At 35.6% G+C, this 16,113-nt stretch overlaps 1 protein-coding gene across 13 annotated transcripts in view; it reads right to left on the reverse strand.

Annotated features, from left to right (window-relative positions):
• Positions 1-16,113, reverse strand: part of Ppfia2 (protein tyrosine phosphatase, receptor type, f polypeptide (PTPRF), interacting protein (liprin), alpha 2) — a 453,918-nt gene that overhangs the window by 178,411 nt on the left and 259,394 nt on the right. For all 13 annotated transcript variants that reach the window (XM_013517986.1, XM_005374377.2, XM_013518004.1 and 10 more), the window contains one exon: positions 15,386-15,487. In XM_013517986.1, the coding sequence (XP_013373440.1) occupies positions 15,386-15,487 (102 nt within the window). The remainder of the gene's footprint in view (positions 1-15,385; positions 15,488-16,113) is intronic.

The following is a 16,113-nucleotide window of genomic DNA, read 5'->3' on the forward strand; positions in this document are numbered from 1 at the left end:
ACTGGTCATTCAAGAAATGCAAATTAAAACAACACTGAGATTCCATCTCACTCCAGAAACAATGGCTATTGCCAAGAAATTAAGCAGTAACAAAGCTGGTGGGGCTATGGGGAAAAATGAGCCTTTCCTACTATTGGTGGGAGTGGAGGGTGGAAATCAGTGGAGGGTGGAAACCACTGTGGAAATCAGTGTGTAGATGTCCCAAAATCTAGGACTAGAGGTTCCATTCAACCTAGCTATTCTCCTTGGATTTTTCCCAAAAGAATCAAAAGCATCATACCACACCAATATATGGACACCCATGTTTATAGTGGTGCAGTTTATAATAGCTAAATCTTGGAATCAGTTCCAAAGTCCATTAACTGATGAATGGATAAACATGTTGTTTTTTTCTCTACAACAAAGTACTACTCAGCCATAAAAGAGGATGAGCTTGAGACATTTCTAGGTAATTGGATGTACCTTGAGACCATACATTTAAGTGAAATAAATGGGACACATATGTGTAAATATTGCATTATTTCTCTGGTGTGAGAAACTGAAGGACCAAAATATATAGTAGATATTGTGAAATAGGAAGAAAATGTTCAAATGGGAATGGAAGCTAGGTAGTGGGAGGGAGATAAGAAAGGAAAGAAAATGAAAAATTGAAAAAAGAAGGAAAAAATGGAAACAAAACTTTTGTAAATAAGGAGGAGAAGACAGGTTGAAGAGAGGGGAGAGGAATGGTGTAAAAGAATCAAGTTATATCATATACAAGTCCACATTCCCTATGAATGTGATTACTATGTATAACTAAAATGTACCAATAAACTTAATTAATTAAAATAAACAAATAATAGAGAGTAGGTCTTTTATACCTCTCCCCATGTTCTCAATGTCTTCTTACTTGGCTCAGGAAAAAGCCACAGTCCTCACATGTCCCAAGGAATCTCAGTTCTCTAACCTCACCACCTGCTCTTTTCCTTGCTTATTACAGTATAGCTACATAGGCTTCTCTGCTTTCCTCTTTTTTCCTTTGTGTTGGACCCTATCTAAAGCATAGTCGATCATGAGTTTATCTTGTTTACTGTAGATCTCCTAAAATTAGTATAAAGCCACTAAGGACAGGAACTTTTCCTCTATTTTGTTCATTTCTGGGTTTTCAGTTCCTGGAAAACTGGTACATAATAGAAGCAGATACATATTTTTGAATGAACTAATGAAGCCTGATTTAAGTGATGATTTGTATTTTCATAGGCCATAACCTCAGAAATATAGAAATAGGGGATGCATGTCCAGGAATGATTTGATAGAACAGTGTCTCCCTTGAAATATGGAGGAGAGAGAATTACTTAAATGATCACCTGTGCTCTCTTGAAATGGGATTCCTATGAAAGTGAGACTTTGATAGACTGTGTTGTAGTTATAATAGACCATTTTGAAGATCATGAAAAATATAAGAATAATAAAATGAATTCAATACTTTAAATTGTACTGAGAAGTTTAAAGAAAGGAAGTGACAAGATTAAGTGTTTAAATTTCAGGGCAAGGGTCAATCAAAGAATCTAAGAGTTTTTGTGCTTATTCATAATGCAATTTATTGAGGTCCCAAAACACAACAGAAAAAAGACAAATAATTGATCTAAAAAAGGTTACTGAATTACAACATCTGATAAACTTCTAGCCTTACCTTGTGTTTAATGTGGAAATCTTCCTGCAACTCTAAAAAGTAAAATAAAGATACATGGCAATCCAAGAACCAGTAAAGAGATATTTGGATAGATTAAGAAATTCTGAGTTACCCTGCTCCACCAAACAAACTGCAATGGGCCTCCCTGCTCCTTGGATGAGGTCAGCAGATGCCTTAATGACTGTGGTGTGTTTTAGTTAAAGCAGGTATCACAAAAGGATACCTCTGCTCATCATTTCTCACCCTGATACCTCTCCTTACCTCCAAACAAGTAAGTAGAATATGAAGGGATTATATAATAAAATGTAATCCAAGAAGAAAAAACTTCCAAAATGAAAGAGTTCCATGCTTTTGCTAGTTTGTAGCTTCAGAAATATGGGGACATGGGCAGAAACAGATGGTAAAAGTCTCAAACAGAAAGACTGGTGCAAAAAGGGTGATCTGGCTATTTGCCTTCAATTCTGGCTCTCCGTGGCAGGCAGGTGTGTGTACTGCAGAATCGTCGGTACTCACAGCTGTCACTGTGAAGTTTGGGCTCCTCTAGACTCCTCTGTGCCTCTCACTGACCACACATTCCACCTTCATAAGCCACCATCCCAGTAAAGCTGACAAAAAACAGAAAGCTGAAGGGGATCAATACAATGGCTCCCTCTCCTAATGGAGGTACCAGAAGATAATGAAGATGAGGAAATGTTAAAAGATGAAGCTAGTGAGAACAGTGAAAAGGTCATCATCCCTCAGAAAAATAAAAGGCAAGGTTACCACAACTCCAGCAAAGAAGGTGGTAGTTTCTCTATCTAAATAAGGCTGTGGTTGTGATTTCTACCAAGAAAACAGCTCTCACTATAGGCAAGAAGGTAGCAACCACCCCTCCCAAGAAGAGAGTTACCTCAGCCAAAGTGGTCCAAACACATAGCAGGAAGGCACCACACCAGCCAAAGCACCAGTAGCAACTCCTGCAGAAAGGGCGCTGCTGTCCCAGCTCCAGGGCGAAGAATGGCAAGAATGTCATGGATGAAGGTAGCGATGAAGAGGATAATGATGACTGTGAAGAGAATGATGACAAAGACTGAACAAAGATGAAAGTATCCTGAAAGCAGCAGTTGCTGCTTCTGCTGCAGTGCAGAAAATATGGGTAGGATGGTGCTGAAGATGATGAGGATTATGAGGTACAGAGGGAAGATGATTCTGAAGAAGCAATTGTGAAGACTACAGGAATGGAAGGAAATCAAGCTTCTGTAAAAGGGATTCCTGCGGAAGGAAACAGAATGGCCAAGGATGAGGGTGATGAAGAGGAATATGATGAGAAGTGCAGTAGGACAGAGAAGGAAAGGATACAGGGCAAGGCTGAAAAGGTAAAACAGCCTGTTAAAGAAGCACCTAGAAAATGAAAGGAAGAAATGATCAAACAGAACACGGCTCCTGAAACACTAAGTGAAAGCCACAGAACCAACCACATCCTTCAAACTTTTTCTTGGAAACAAAAGTTCTAACAAATCTGTTTCTAAACTAAGAAATGGAATCAAGCATCTTTTTTCTAGGTGCTGATATGGATGCAGTAAGTGTTTAAGTGGGAAGTTTGGCTACATGGTTTTTGAATCTTTTAAAGAATGGGCCTTGGATATCACTGATTTAAAAATCTTTGGCAATGCATTTAAATTAAAGGGTCCAAAAGGAAAAGACAGCAAGAAAGATCAAGATGTGAAAATACTCTTAGTCAAAATTTCCCCTTATAAAATTATTCAAGAAAAACTAAAAGAAGTACTTGAAGATGCTAAGGAGATCAGATTAGTTAGAAAGTAAAGGAAGTGTAAAAGGATTGCTTAGATTGAATGTGAGACAGAAACTGATACAGAGAAATCCTTTGAAGGAAGGAAGGGAACGGAGATCAATGGGTGATCCACTTTCCTTGGCTACACTGGAGGGAAAGGTCAACAGGAAGCCCACAGAGTAGCAAGGAACATCATTTGCAATGGCATATCAAACACTCTGGTTTCAAGCCACTCTTACAAAAGGATTTGCCAAGTCAAGCTTTATGAAAATATCTTAGAACCACACTGGTAAATCCAAAAGTATGTATTTATAGACTTTGCTGCACTTGAAGATGCTAAAGAAGCTTTAATTTACTGTAATAAAGGAGAAATTGAGGGGAGAGTATACAGGCCAGAGTTGCAATGATTCCAAGAATCACATAATGCAAGAACTTATCCATGCAAAATCTGTCTAAGGTCTATTTAAAGATACCACTAAAGAGAGAGAGGGATCATTTGACATTTCTACTCAGGCAAGGATAGTCGTTGACTGGGAAACTGGATCTCGTGGCAGATTGAAGAGTCTAAAAGTATCCACTTTTCATTTGAGAAGAGAACCCCAGGGACTCTTGCTTGAGAATGGCCTCCTAGAGAATTGGTTCATGGTGATTCATTTTACTGGGTTCAGCCATTCAGACACTCAGAAACCGCTTCCATGGCCCAAAGTCAGACTACTGCTGAGGCTGGTGGCACATACTGGCTTTGAAAACATCACGCTGGTTTTACTGGGATTTGGAATGCAAAGGTACTGGCATGAGAGGGCTTCAAATCAGATTTCATAGGGAGGCCTGGGGAACTAGGAAGTAACCTCTGAGATGGCAGTGTTTTAAGATATGGGAATAAAGCCAAAGTTGCAGTTGCGACCCCAGGAATTTGGAGATTCTAAGAATGTGCGATGTCTGCTGATGAAAGCTGAAGGCCAAGAGTGGAAAGAGCCAAAGAAAGGAACCCTGTTGGCTGCAAGTCACAAAATCATGGGAATCAACTGTCCAAGCCCTTTGCATCTGACATTTTACCCCTGTGTTTCCCTGATGCCAGGGCTTCAGTTACAAGACTTAATGTTTGCCCTGTTAGGTTTCAGTCTTGCTTTAGTCTGATTCTTTTTTTTCTTTTAACAGACACCCATTTATAAAATTGCATAAAACAATACAAGCAATACAGAGTTACAGACAAAGTGGTACGAAATTAACAATGGTTATTGCATTACGCATTGATATCTTCAAAGTAGTTTCTAAGGAAAACAAATAGAGACATGCCAGATTGATCAAATAAGTAATCATTACTGTTCCTTTCTGTAAAGCAATAGAAGTCAGTAGTACAACTATGTTAGCTATCCTGTATATACATATATACATAATTTCCCCTTCTTTTTTTTCTTTTTTTCTGTCGTCCCAGTTGCTCTTTACTTTTGAGCACTTACCTTTTGTTTCACAATGTCTATCATACCTCCTAATTTTTATTCACTCTTTCAGGTTCTTACAGTCTGATTCTTTTTTATTCCACTCCTCCCTTTTGGAATGTGAATGTTTATCCTGTGTCATTGTATCTTGGGGTTATGTAACTCATTTTTATTTTTCTTATAGCTATTCACAGTTAAGAGTTTTCCCTGAGTCTCAGAAGAGGCTTAGGTTTAGATTGGAACTGTTGATAATTTGGAGAAGGACTATTGCATTTCATTTTGTATGTGAGATAGGTGTATTACATTAGGTAGAATCATGAATTTGCTAATTTCTTTATTTGGAAATAAAATGTAGTTTGTGGGAATGTGTTTGAGTGTGAATTTGACAAGAGAGGAATCTGACTGTTAATACAGATACATCACTTTCTTTGGATTGAGAAATGCCTCCCAGATTAGTAAAGCATTCTCTTGGCTATGTGTCAGGTGGATCATGGAGTCATGGTCTTTGATACTATATATGGTCCCTTGCTCGTTCCATGATGGCATACTCCCCTGTTCTGCCTCTCAACTGCTATGGATTTAGCAGGTTAGCTCTGGCAGACCCCTCTGCCAGGCTATTTCTGCCAGGTATTGTGTCTTAGCAACAAGACACTTAATACAATGGCTAATTGATTATACAGTTCCTAATAAGACAGTAAGAATTAGGTTTTTAATAACATAATGTTAATATTTTTAAAAATCTTTATAGCTAGATGGCTATGATTTGGATAACATGGTGTCTTTTGGCTTTCTACAAATCATATACTTGGGTTATTGTACAGTTAGAGATCTCTTTAAATCTAGGTGAGGTTGAATATTTTCACACTAGATTTTATGTACTTTATTTTATTTTTTTATTTTGTGTTGAGGAACAAACCCAGAACACTGTTCATATTAGGTAAGTGTTCTACCATTGAAATAAACCGTTAGCGTGAGGCTGAATATTCCTGGGGAAAAAATCACATTCTTACTTTAGTGTCACAAGTATATGTCTTTTGGTGATCTATAAAAATTAGCCTGAATCTTTGTCCTTTCATTAAGGGGTCAGAAACAATGACCCTGTGACTGTTTTGACTGATATAGCGTGGTGGAAGCTACATTTCTGACTTCTGATTCTAGATTTTAAAATGTCAGAAAGCTTCCCGTTAGACACTGGTGCACTTTCCTTCTGACTTCTGAACCATGATCTAAGGAATCTGACTCATTTGAGGGCAGAATGGTGCAGAGGTAACACATGGATTCTCCTGTATCATCTCACACAACAGAGCTTTCCTTGTCTTCCACCAATCTAGCCCGGTACCAGGTGTGAGAATGAGGAAGACAACTGCCAAGCAAATCTTTGTATCTCCAAATATTTGAGAGATCCTTTGAAATGGTGTGCTAGGTATGGTCTAGCCATACTTTGAGAGAGTTAATTTTCAGGAATTTTGTGAGCTGGTTATTCAATGGCACTATATTGTTGCTTTCATATTAACCATAACAAAGATATTCACACTGTGAACATTGGCAAACATTGTAGATCAGCGCCTTGGCTTTTATTTTTCTGACAGAAGAAACAATATATCGGTGCATTTTCTTGCCAGCCATCAAGACATCTGGGCTGAGTCTTCAAATATGTAGCGGAGAAAGGCCGGTCCCACTGTTACCTTTCTGGCTCACAAAGTATATGAACATATAAAATATCGTTTTGCTCCATTAAATTTTAGGACAATTTATTATGCCGTAATAGAAACCAAAACAATCTCCTTAAAAGGCCTCTGTGCAGCCATTTATCAGAGTAACATTACCAAAGAAAAGAGAATGTGAACATTTCTTTGTTATTGACTCTGGGCTAAGGCTGATTCTTTGGTACCCATTATTGAAGAGAGTTTAAGAATCTCATGGGTGAAAGAATTTCCCTTGTAGATATCAACCTACTTCCCTGGCCCCCTTAGCATTTGCTAAATGGGCATAAAAGAGAGACCCTGGTTTCAGGAGTTATTCATTCACTTGACAAGATAGGATTTTTAGGAGTAAGTTTGATAGGGTTATTAAAACTGTTGAATGGTCCACTTGGTAGCTACAGCTGTCAAAATTGAGCCCCTGTTATGATACACCAGGAAATAAAGTAGATTACATCAAATCCTTTCATCGAAGACAAGATAGCTATCTGCTGTACACTGTGATGCTTTTCCCCACTGTAATAAGCTCTTTTTATTACTTATGATCAGAAGCTTATTTTAGGGTGAAAGGGGTATTTCAATTGATGGATGTTAGCATGATTCCTGGTTTTGTTAGATTATCACAGTATTCAGAGGAAGCTCGTCCTATAGAATCTATAAATGTTCCAAGAAAGACCGGCTTAATTCAAGCTGAGAGATAGCACACTGCTATTTTGGGGGGATGCTATCGTCCTGGAACTAGTATATGCTCAAAATTAGTGACAGAAATTAGGTAAAATTTCTTTCTTGAAATAAGTGTAGGTCTATATATGTACATTCAGGAATCAAAGTTTGGAATTATAATTTATAATTGCTAGCTAGGACCTCATGATCAGGTGGACAGAGGCAGATTACTACTTTTTGTTCTATAATATTTATAACATACACTAAATTATTCTTCTTTTTAAATATTCATCACTATATTTTATATTGGGTATGATGAATCTAACTTTAGATGATTACAGACTATAAAATACAGCACATACAACTGAAAATTAACAGAAAGGGGAATTTACACAACACAGAACTGTAGATATTCAGATGAATATAGTAACTCAATATTATGACTTTTTTTTAAAGAAAAGGTGATTCATTTTTCTTTTTTTGTCTAAGAATTATAGTTGGTTTGATAGATATATATCAGTATAACTGGTTAGAATTACAATTAAAAAGGTATTATGAAAGTTAGATTATAATGGGCATTTGACCTTTTTGGCTTTTCAAAATATTTGAGGATATCCTTTAGATTTAATGGCTTCTCAAATTCTGAATCCTACCATCCCAATATAGAGTACACAAAATAGTTTATGACGTGACAACCACTAGGTGGCAGACATGAGTCAGTCAACAACAACCACCCTTTACTGCGCAGCAGGAGTTGGAACAGAGAAGGCAATTGCTGGGCTGTTTCTATTTTGTTTTGTTATCACGGGCAGCAAGGGATGCTACGTGTTTCAAGGAGTAAGACTGAGGAGAAATTACAAGGTTAAGAAATACAGAAATTATATAGGCAAAGTCTGTTTAGAGATTTATATGCCTTAGCATCTTCTTGATTAAAACAGCTAAACTAGGGCTGGGGATTTAGCTCAGTGGCACAGTGCCTGCCTGGCAAGCATGAGGTCATGAGTTTGGTTCCCGGTACCGGAAAAAAAAAAAGAGAAACAAAAAGCCAGCTAAACTACACTCTGTTTTGTGCAATTTTGAGCCCTTATGTAGATAATAATAAAAGTTAAATATGTTTTTATTAATATAAAGACTCCTTAAGAAGTGAACAATTTAATTTATCCTGAATATTCCTCAGTGCTTAAAATAATAATCTATGTACTATATGCTTAATACTTATTGAACTGAATTAATGATAAACATAAATTTCTGGACTGGACAATGTTGCCAAAATGCTCTCATCTAGCATATATCAACAGGTTTTAAGTTTTAAGGTAAGTAGAATTGGCTCTCTGAAAGCACCATGGGCATAGGTACTTTACAAGGCAGCAAAAGGGAGCCAAGAAGAGTTTGTCTCATTTTTATGAAAGATTGGCATGATTCAAAACTGCCTACTGTTATGCTATGTGTCTAGATGTCCCCCTAAAGCCTCATGCAGTCATGGGGCTTCTAGAGTTTATGACTGACTCATGGTCCAATGCTGGGATTGTGGATGTGAGTGCTATGCTCAACCTGGGGCGGGTAGTTTGCATACAATGTAAGGGAGGAAAACAGGCTGCTTGCTGCTGGTCCTCCCTTTTTGCTCTTGTTGCTTTGCTGTGTTCTGCCACCATGAACTGTTGCCCTCTGCCATGTGCCACTCTGCCTTGGAGCCAGCTGAGTATTGACTGAAACCTCCACAAACTGTGAGCAAAATAAATTTTTCCTTCCTTAATTTTAGGTGTCACGTATTTTGTCTCAGCCATGAGAGAAAGGTAACCAAGACACCTACTATGTTCAACATAAATATTGGGAAATGATTATTCCAAGGGGCTGGGGATTTAGCTCAGCGGCAAAAGCGCTTGCCTGGCAAGCGCAAGGTCATGAGTTCGGTTCCTGGTACCGGAGAAAAAAACCAAAATGATTATTCCAAGAACTCAAGTAGCCAAAATTGCATCTGATGACCTCAAGATCTGTGTGCTTGCAGGGAGCCATGCTGCTATAGAGAACAATGCAGTTGAATGTGGAAAATTCCGGCTAAGGATATTCCAGGCAAAACTGCCTACTCATATGGTGTGGGTCTTACTTGGAGCAAAATGAGTGCCATGGTCAAAGCACGGCAGACCACAATTGAAGCCCTATTGATGTAAAGACTACAGAGATTGTTTGCTCCACTTATGCTATGTTGTTTTTACTACAAAGTACACCAATCATATGCAATCTTTTATGCTCATCACCAACAGATTCCCCAGATTGACAAGAAGATGACATAAACCTTGACCTGAGAGGTACAGACAAATGACTTTGAAAGAAATGTTCAACAAATTGTTTCCATACAGCTTTGGAAGAAACACAGAAAAGTCCTGCCAATCACTTTATTTTCTTCATGATATCTTGTTCAAAAAGTAGAAGAACTGAAGAAGTTCAAATTTGAATTGGAAGACCTCATGCAGCTTCATGGTGATGATGGTATTCCTTGAAAAACTTCTGGAAATGAGCCAGGTGCTAAAGTTCAACAAGGCGATGTATAGGAAATAACACAGAATCTGCCTAAAATTCAGATTTTAAGTGTGACAAGTGAAAAGTCTATTGTGAAAAAATGCCAATAAATACATATAAAATGTAAGAGGAGAAGTTTGTCTATGATACCACTAACAATCTAAGAATTACACACCTTTGCTGGGAGTCACAACTTTAGTCTAATAATTAAAACTGATTCAGAAGGTGCTGATGACACTATCTTTGACAACATCAGAAGATGGTAGGCACCATACAAATGACCATCAGTCTCATGTTAGAATTCTTTGAAAGTACCAAAGACTATATATATATATATATATATATATACACACACACACCTATTGAATGTGCAAACACACATACACAGAAGTGTTGGGCACATTCCCCATAATCATTAAGAATTGGAATTTTTGGATCATTTCTGGCCCAATAAAACATTCTGGATTATCTAGACCTTTATTTTACTATGCTCCTGCAAGAATTTTCCTAATTACACACCTTCCTATTAGATATGAATTCAATATAACACCATGTGCCAGTATTTTCACTTACAAATAGCATTCAAGTAGAAATACATTCTGTTCTGGAAATTAGATTGCCTATTCTAATAGGAGAACATAACACAACATTAACGTCTGAAAGTGAAAACCCTAAAATTGCTTGCTTTCATGACCAGCCCACACACCATCATCACCTTCAAATATTATTTAAAATTGATGTTTCTTAGGCACATGCTTGATTATCACTTTGAAATAGCTGTTGAGAGGGTATGTGTGCTATCTTGTTCATTTATGGACTGTACCTAGAACTTTCATAAATAAATATGTAAGCATACCCATGCATATACATGTAGTATTCTTACTGCTTAGACCTGCTGGAGTATACTTGTTTAAATTAGGATGTATTTTCTACTCACTGAAGAATACTGTTTGCAGGTAAGGACTAATTTGTGTAGGTATAGATTTGTCAAGAATAGGTTTTCCTTTCGCATAGCAAGTGCCTGATTCCATCTGAACATCTATTAAAATGACTCTCCTGGCTCAAAACAAAAGTAAGGGCATGGTAAGAATGTTTCCAGTGCAGTCAAGTCTTTCTCTTAGTCTTATTACCTATGACATTAAATCACAGTTTTACTATTCATAAAAACTGGTCTTAAAATTGGCTCTCAGATCTATAGCTTCTTTTGTAAAGTCGTACAATAGTTATATTTTAAAACATTATCAATAACTTAGACCATATTTTGAAATCTTCAGCTATGAAAATATTTAAATAGTTCCAAGAAAAAAATTATTTTTGATTCTGATATTGACAGATAATAACTGCATTAGCATTCCCAATTTTTCTTTGTCTTTTAATTGGTCTATACAATTTTGCAAGAACAAAAGTTTTACTGATCAATTTGAGTATGCTGAAATAAATTAGGAATAAATTGCTTTCTGTAAAAATAACTTGCCTATGTATTGCCACAGTGGTTTTATGAATAATGAGTTATTTCACAACTTATATTTATTTCATAATTTTCATACATGAGGTTTATTGTTTTCTATCCTCAATATTATAAAATTTTAATTTATCTGTCAATTATTTCATTTTTTCTACATTTCTATCACTATGAAAATAGCAAACAATAAGGCTATTTTATGTTTTTATAAAGATCTGTTGTAATTTTTGAAATGTATATTTTTGTATAAACATGAGTGATATTAGATGATTTAAGAGCAACTCTAGAATGTACATTGATTTAGTTCAATCTTTTATATTTTTGAACCATGTATCAGTTGTTTCTGCAGTGAGAAAAATGATACATGGTCATAAGTTGAGATCAAAATAAATACATTACTTTCGTACAAGTGGAACCCACTGAATTGAGAAATTCAAACAAATTCTGCTCTTCCCTAAGCATAATCAGTTAGTCTATATCACAGATGATTTTTGGATGAAATAGGAATATGATTTTTTAAATACATAGCCTGAGGTTAAACTGAGAATCAGAATCATTAGGTGTGTCACATGCAAGCCATGCAGCTTTGGCAGGTCACTTAGGACCCACATTTCCCCATTAGTGATGTTGGGATAGTGTCTGCCATGAGGACATAGAGAATTAAACATGTAAAACATTTAGAAAAACATTTAGCACTTAACAATACTAGCTATAGTATTCTCATTACTATTATTGCATACATTAAATAAACTTCAATTTAACTCCCACTGAAACTTCTGTTTCATGAGAAGATACAATTTACTCAACTTTGATTATGAGGGAGGATCTTGTTGATAATTCTCAGAGTTAACATAGCTGAAAATATTCACTCAGGAGTTCTCTTTGTGGACTGGCTTTTTTGTTATTTATCTCAGTACATAAACATATGCTAGCTAAGTTGGATCTATGAAACCAGAAGTTTATCAACATCCAGGAAATTTGAACATTGAATTCTGCTTTAAACTTTCTCACGTTTTAATACCAATCACATTTTCTTTAGTTGTGAAGGAAACTTAAGCTTGTTGCTCTCTTTCTATGACCAGTAAGTACATTTATATAGAAAGAGAAAGAATTGTAACAATGAAAACTTAAACATAGTCATATTTGTTGGGGATTTTTTGTTTTGTTTTGTTTTGTTTTTTGTTTTTTTCCGGTACGGGGAATCAAACTCCCGACCTTGCACTCGCCAGGCAGGAGCCGTACCTCTGAGCTAAATCGCCAGCCCCTATTGGGGATGTTTTGAAGGAAAAAGATATGTCTGATTTTCAGCCCTGGATATTTGGGGTGGGGAAGAGGTGGCAGAGGATCAGAGGCGAGTATGTAACTTAAGAAGCTGCTATATAATCAGAACTTTGTATTAGGGAAATTTCATAAATCTGATTTCCTTGATATAATATACACCAAAAAATCCTTTATGTCGCCGCTTTAAGGATGGTTGAAAACTGTTCCTTAGTTTTATTCATATTTTCCAAATAACTGTTATTCATTCTTGAAGTTGATAGTTTCAATTTCTGTTGTCGTAAAGGAATTTTATATTTTTCTCCCTCTGACTTCTGAACATGTATTTCAAGTGTATCTCACCCAAATAAAGGAATTTATTATGCCTATACAGGGCAAGAGCCGAAGATGCTTGTAGGCCTCATGGTGTTTAATGTGAAGAAAATCATGTGGATGCTGAACCAAACATCCTAGATTTCTGAAATTAGTCTTGGTTAGTAAGGAATAACACGAAAGCAGCAGTTACATGTATATAGCCTTTAGGCAATGTTTCCTCTAAGCTGTAGTAAATCTTTGGAGTTCTTTCAAGGCTATAACTTTAGTAATCCTGCTGATGACCTCATGGGCAGGGGCTCAGGCTCTGGATTTATTTTTTATTTATTTATTTATTTTGGGGGGTTGTTTTGGTACTGGGAATTGAACTCACGACCTTGCACTTGCCAGGCAGAGGTTGTGCCACTGAGCTAAACCCCCAGCCCTCAGGTTCTGGATTTAGATGTCTTTATCTTTCAGATCCTTTCTTTACTGTATGACTTCTGCTAGGTTCACTGATAATTTCTGAGCTCACTTCAATTATAAAATGGAGATAGTCATAACATCTTCACTGTTGTGTAGAAAAAGGAAAGAGCTATAGAAAAAATAATATGAAAAGGAGAAATACATACATGGCTAATAAAAGTATCTGGTACATTTTACATGTGAAAATTCAGTGGAGATAGATAGATGATAGATAGATAGATAGATAAATGATAGATAGATAGATTTGTTTCCCTCCATTTTCAGTTTCCTGCTTCTACTTTTACATTTGGTTTTGCTTAATTATATGAATTCTAAAGTATTAAAATATGAAATAGGGGCAGAATAAATCTCATGACAAAAATAAACACTGAATTTGTATGAAGGTACAATGTTGAGTTAAAAATCAAAGGTGGAAATACAAAGGAGAGAGAACCAAAAGTAATTTCATCTAACACCCTATACGGTGGTGTGAACCGGCCTCACAGTAAGCTATCTGAGGCAATCTGTGTGACCACTTCATCCAAGTCTCAGTGAACACCAATTCACATGCATGTGTGTGAATTCTTTTTCCCAGAAAATAAGACCCTGATAAATAGACATAAATCAAATTTGATCATATAACCAGTACATATGCAATTCCTACTCTTATTAGAGGGATATGTTCACATTTTGTGGAGCTGTTTTTATGTTACACTCAAAGACCAAGCAAAAATTAATAGACCATTAAATATGCTGTATTTTCTTAGCATTAATTTGTTAATCTATGATGCTTAATATATTTTCAAGTGCTTAATATTTAAATGAATTTTATATCTACACATAAGTGGCTTCCACTTTAGTAAAGAAACTGTAGTCGTTTATGAGTAATGTGATAATTTATGTATTTGATGAAATTTATAAACTAGAAAATATAACAACTTTGACTAAATTCTGAATACTAATATTACATGGCATGTTATGTAACTGATAAGATGAAAGAGTTATTAGAGTAAGATGCACCCGAATCTATCTAATCTATCTATCTGTCTATCTATCTATCTATCTATCTATCTATCTATCTATCTATCTCCACTGAATTTTCACATGTGAAATGTACCAGGCACTTTTATTAGCTGTGTATGTATTTCTCTCTTTCATATATTTTTCTATAGCTTCGATGAAATTAGATTTCATAAAATTTGAATGCATATCAAAAGCAAAAGTCTCTTTTGTGGCCCTCTTACACTTAAATGGTAAGCCTCTTTCAACTGGCAGAGATCTGTTCCAATGGTTTTCCATTTTTAACACCTTTTCTTTCCTTTCTAAATAAACTCTAGTGGAATGAGATGGCCAAATCCTCATAGAACGCCACCATCTAAACTCTGAGTTATCTCCCAAAGCCCCTTCTTTATCCATTTGCATCCTCTGAGGTATTTCTCCTCCTCCAATGCAACAATGCAAAAGTTTGAAACTCATTATTGAAATGCATTCCTTCTTTTTTGTTATTTTAAAAAGAGTGAAAAAAATTAGAAACCAGACCCTCATGTGTAAACATCATATTGCCTCCCTAATATAAGAACCTGAAAGAGTAAATAAAATCTGAAAGGTACAATAGATATTGTGAAAGGGAAAGAAACCGCTCAAAAGGAAAGAACAGCTGGGATGAGGGAAAGGAGAAAAGAAAGAAAGAAGGAAGAGAAAAAAATATAAATGTTTATATACAAGATAGCTAAGATAATTGTACTACTGGTTTCTACTGGTTTATTGAAAGGAACAGTTAATGCTTAATATCTTTTGACCAGTTTTGCATGCTTATATTGGTAATCTGAACAACTGCTTTGAAGACAACAATATGCATTTCTTTTTAAAGTCGAATGAAGTAAAGGCCAAAAGGAATGAGAATATTTTCTAAGGGCAACACACTGATTTAGTAGCCAAGGCTATAATTTAGGTTTCCTGTCATTTTGAGTTTCATAGTATGACCTTCCTTTTTAAAGTAACACTAAGTTGGTATCCGCTTAAAGTATTCCTAAAGTTTCTAAAAGCTTATACTTTTATATTAATACTAGACATAAGGCACTGAACTATGTATAGAATTAATCCCAAGGTAGACTACTTTATACTTACTCTTGTGTTGTTTCTTTCAGCCTTAAGTTCAGAAATTTCTTCTTCTTTTTCCAGAAGTTGCTCCCTGCAGGCATTTAATTCTTTTGTCAGTGCAGCAAATTCCTGAAAGAAGGATGAAAATATTTTAAAACATGTTCAGGATAGAAAAATATAATTCCAATGGGAAAAACAAAAGGCAAAGTCTAAATTTTGAATGAAAATAATGACAAAAGACTAACCTCCTTGGCTGGTTAATATATATTACTATTATTGAAGTACATTGATTACATTGTTCAAAAATGTTAATTCATGATAATATACATTTTATTACAATAAACTACTTAGAGGGACATAGCAAGTATTTTTAAAAAACACCATATACTTCATGTTAAATTTAAAATTTACATGACAACTTACTACTGTTGATTCCTCTATAGCAATGTTTAAACAAAGTATAATAGATTATTAAAAGAAGAATACAAAAGCCTGACATAAAAGAAGAATACAAAAGCTATTTCTTTGTTAACAAGATGAGGAAAGACAGTTGAACTGCCTATTACAAAAGAATAAATATACCAAAGATTTGAAACATTATGTAAGATTTTTTAATTAGTGTGTGTTTTGCTCACACTAATTAGTGTGTGTGTTGCTTGTACTGAAGGTAAGTTCCATGTACAAAGGGACTACCATTTTTTGTTTGTTTGTTTTACCACCGGTATCTAAGGCATAGTGAGTGTGCAATTAATATT

Source organism: Chinchilla lanigera, unplaced genomic scaffold, assembly GCF_000276665.1.
Source record: "Chinchilla lanigera isolate Chin_1 unplaced genomic scaffold, ChiLan1.0 scaffold00004, whole genome shotgun sequence".
Taxonomy (NCBI): domain Eukaryota; kingdom Metazoa; phylum Chordata; class Mammalia; order Rodentia; family Chinchillidae; genus Chinchilla; species Chinchilla lanigera.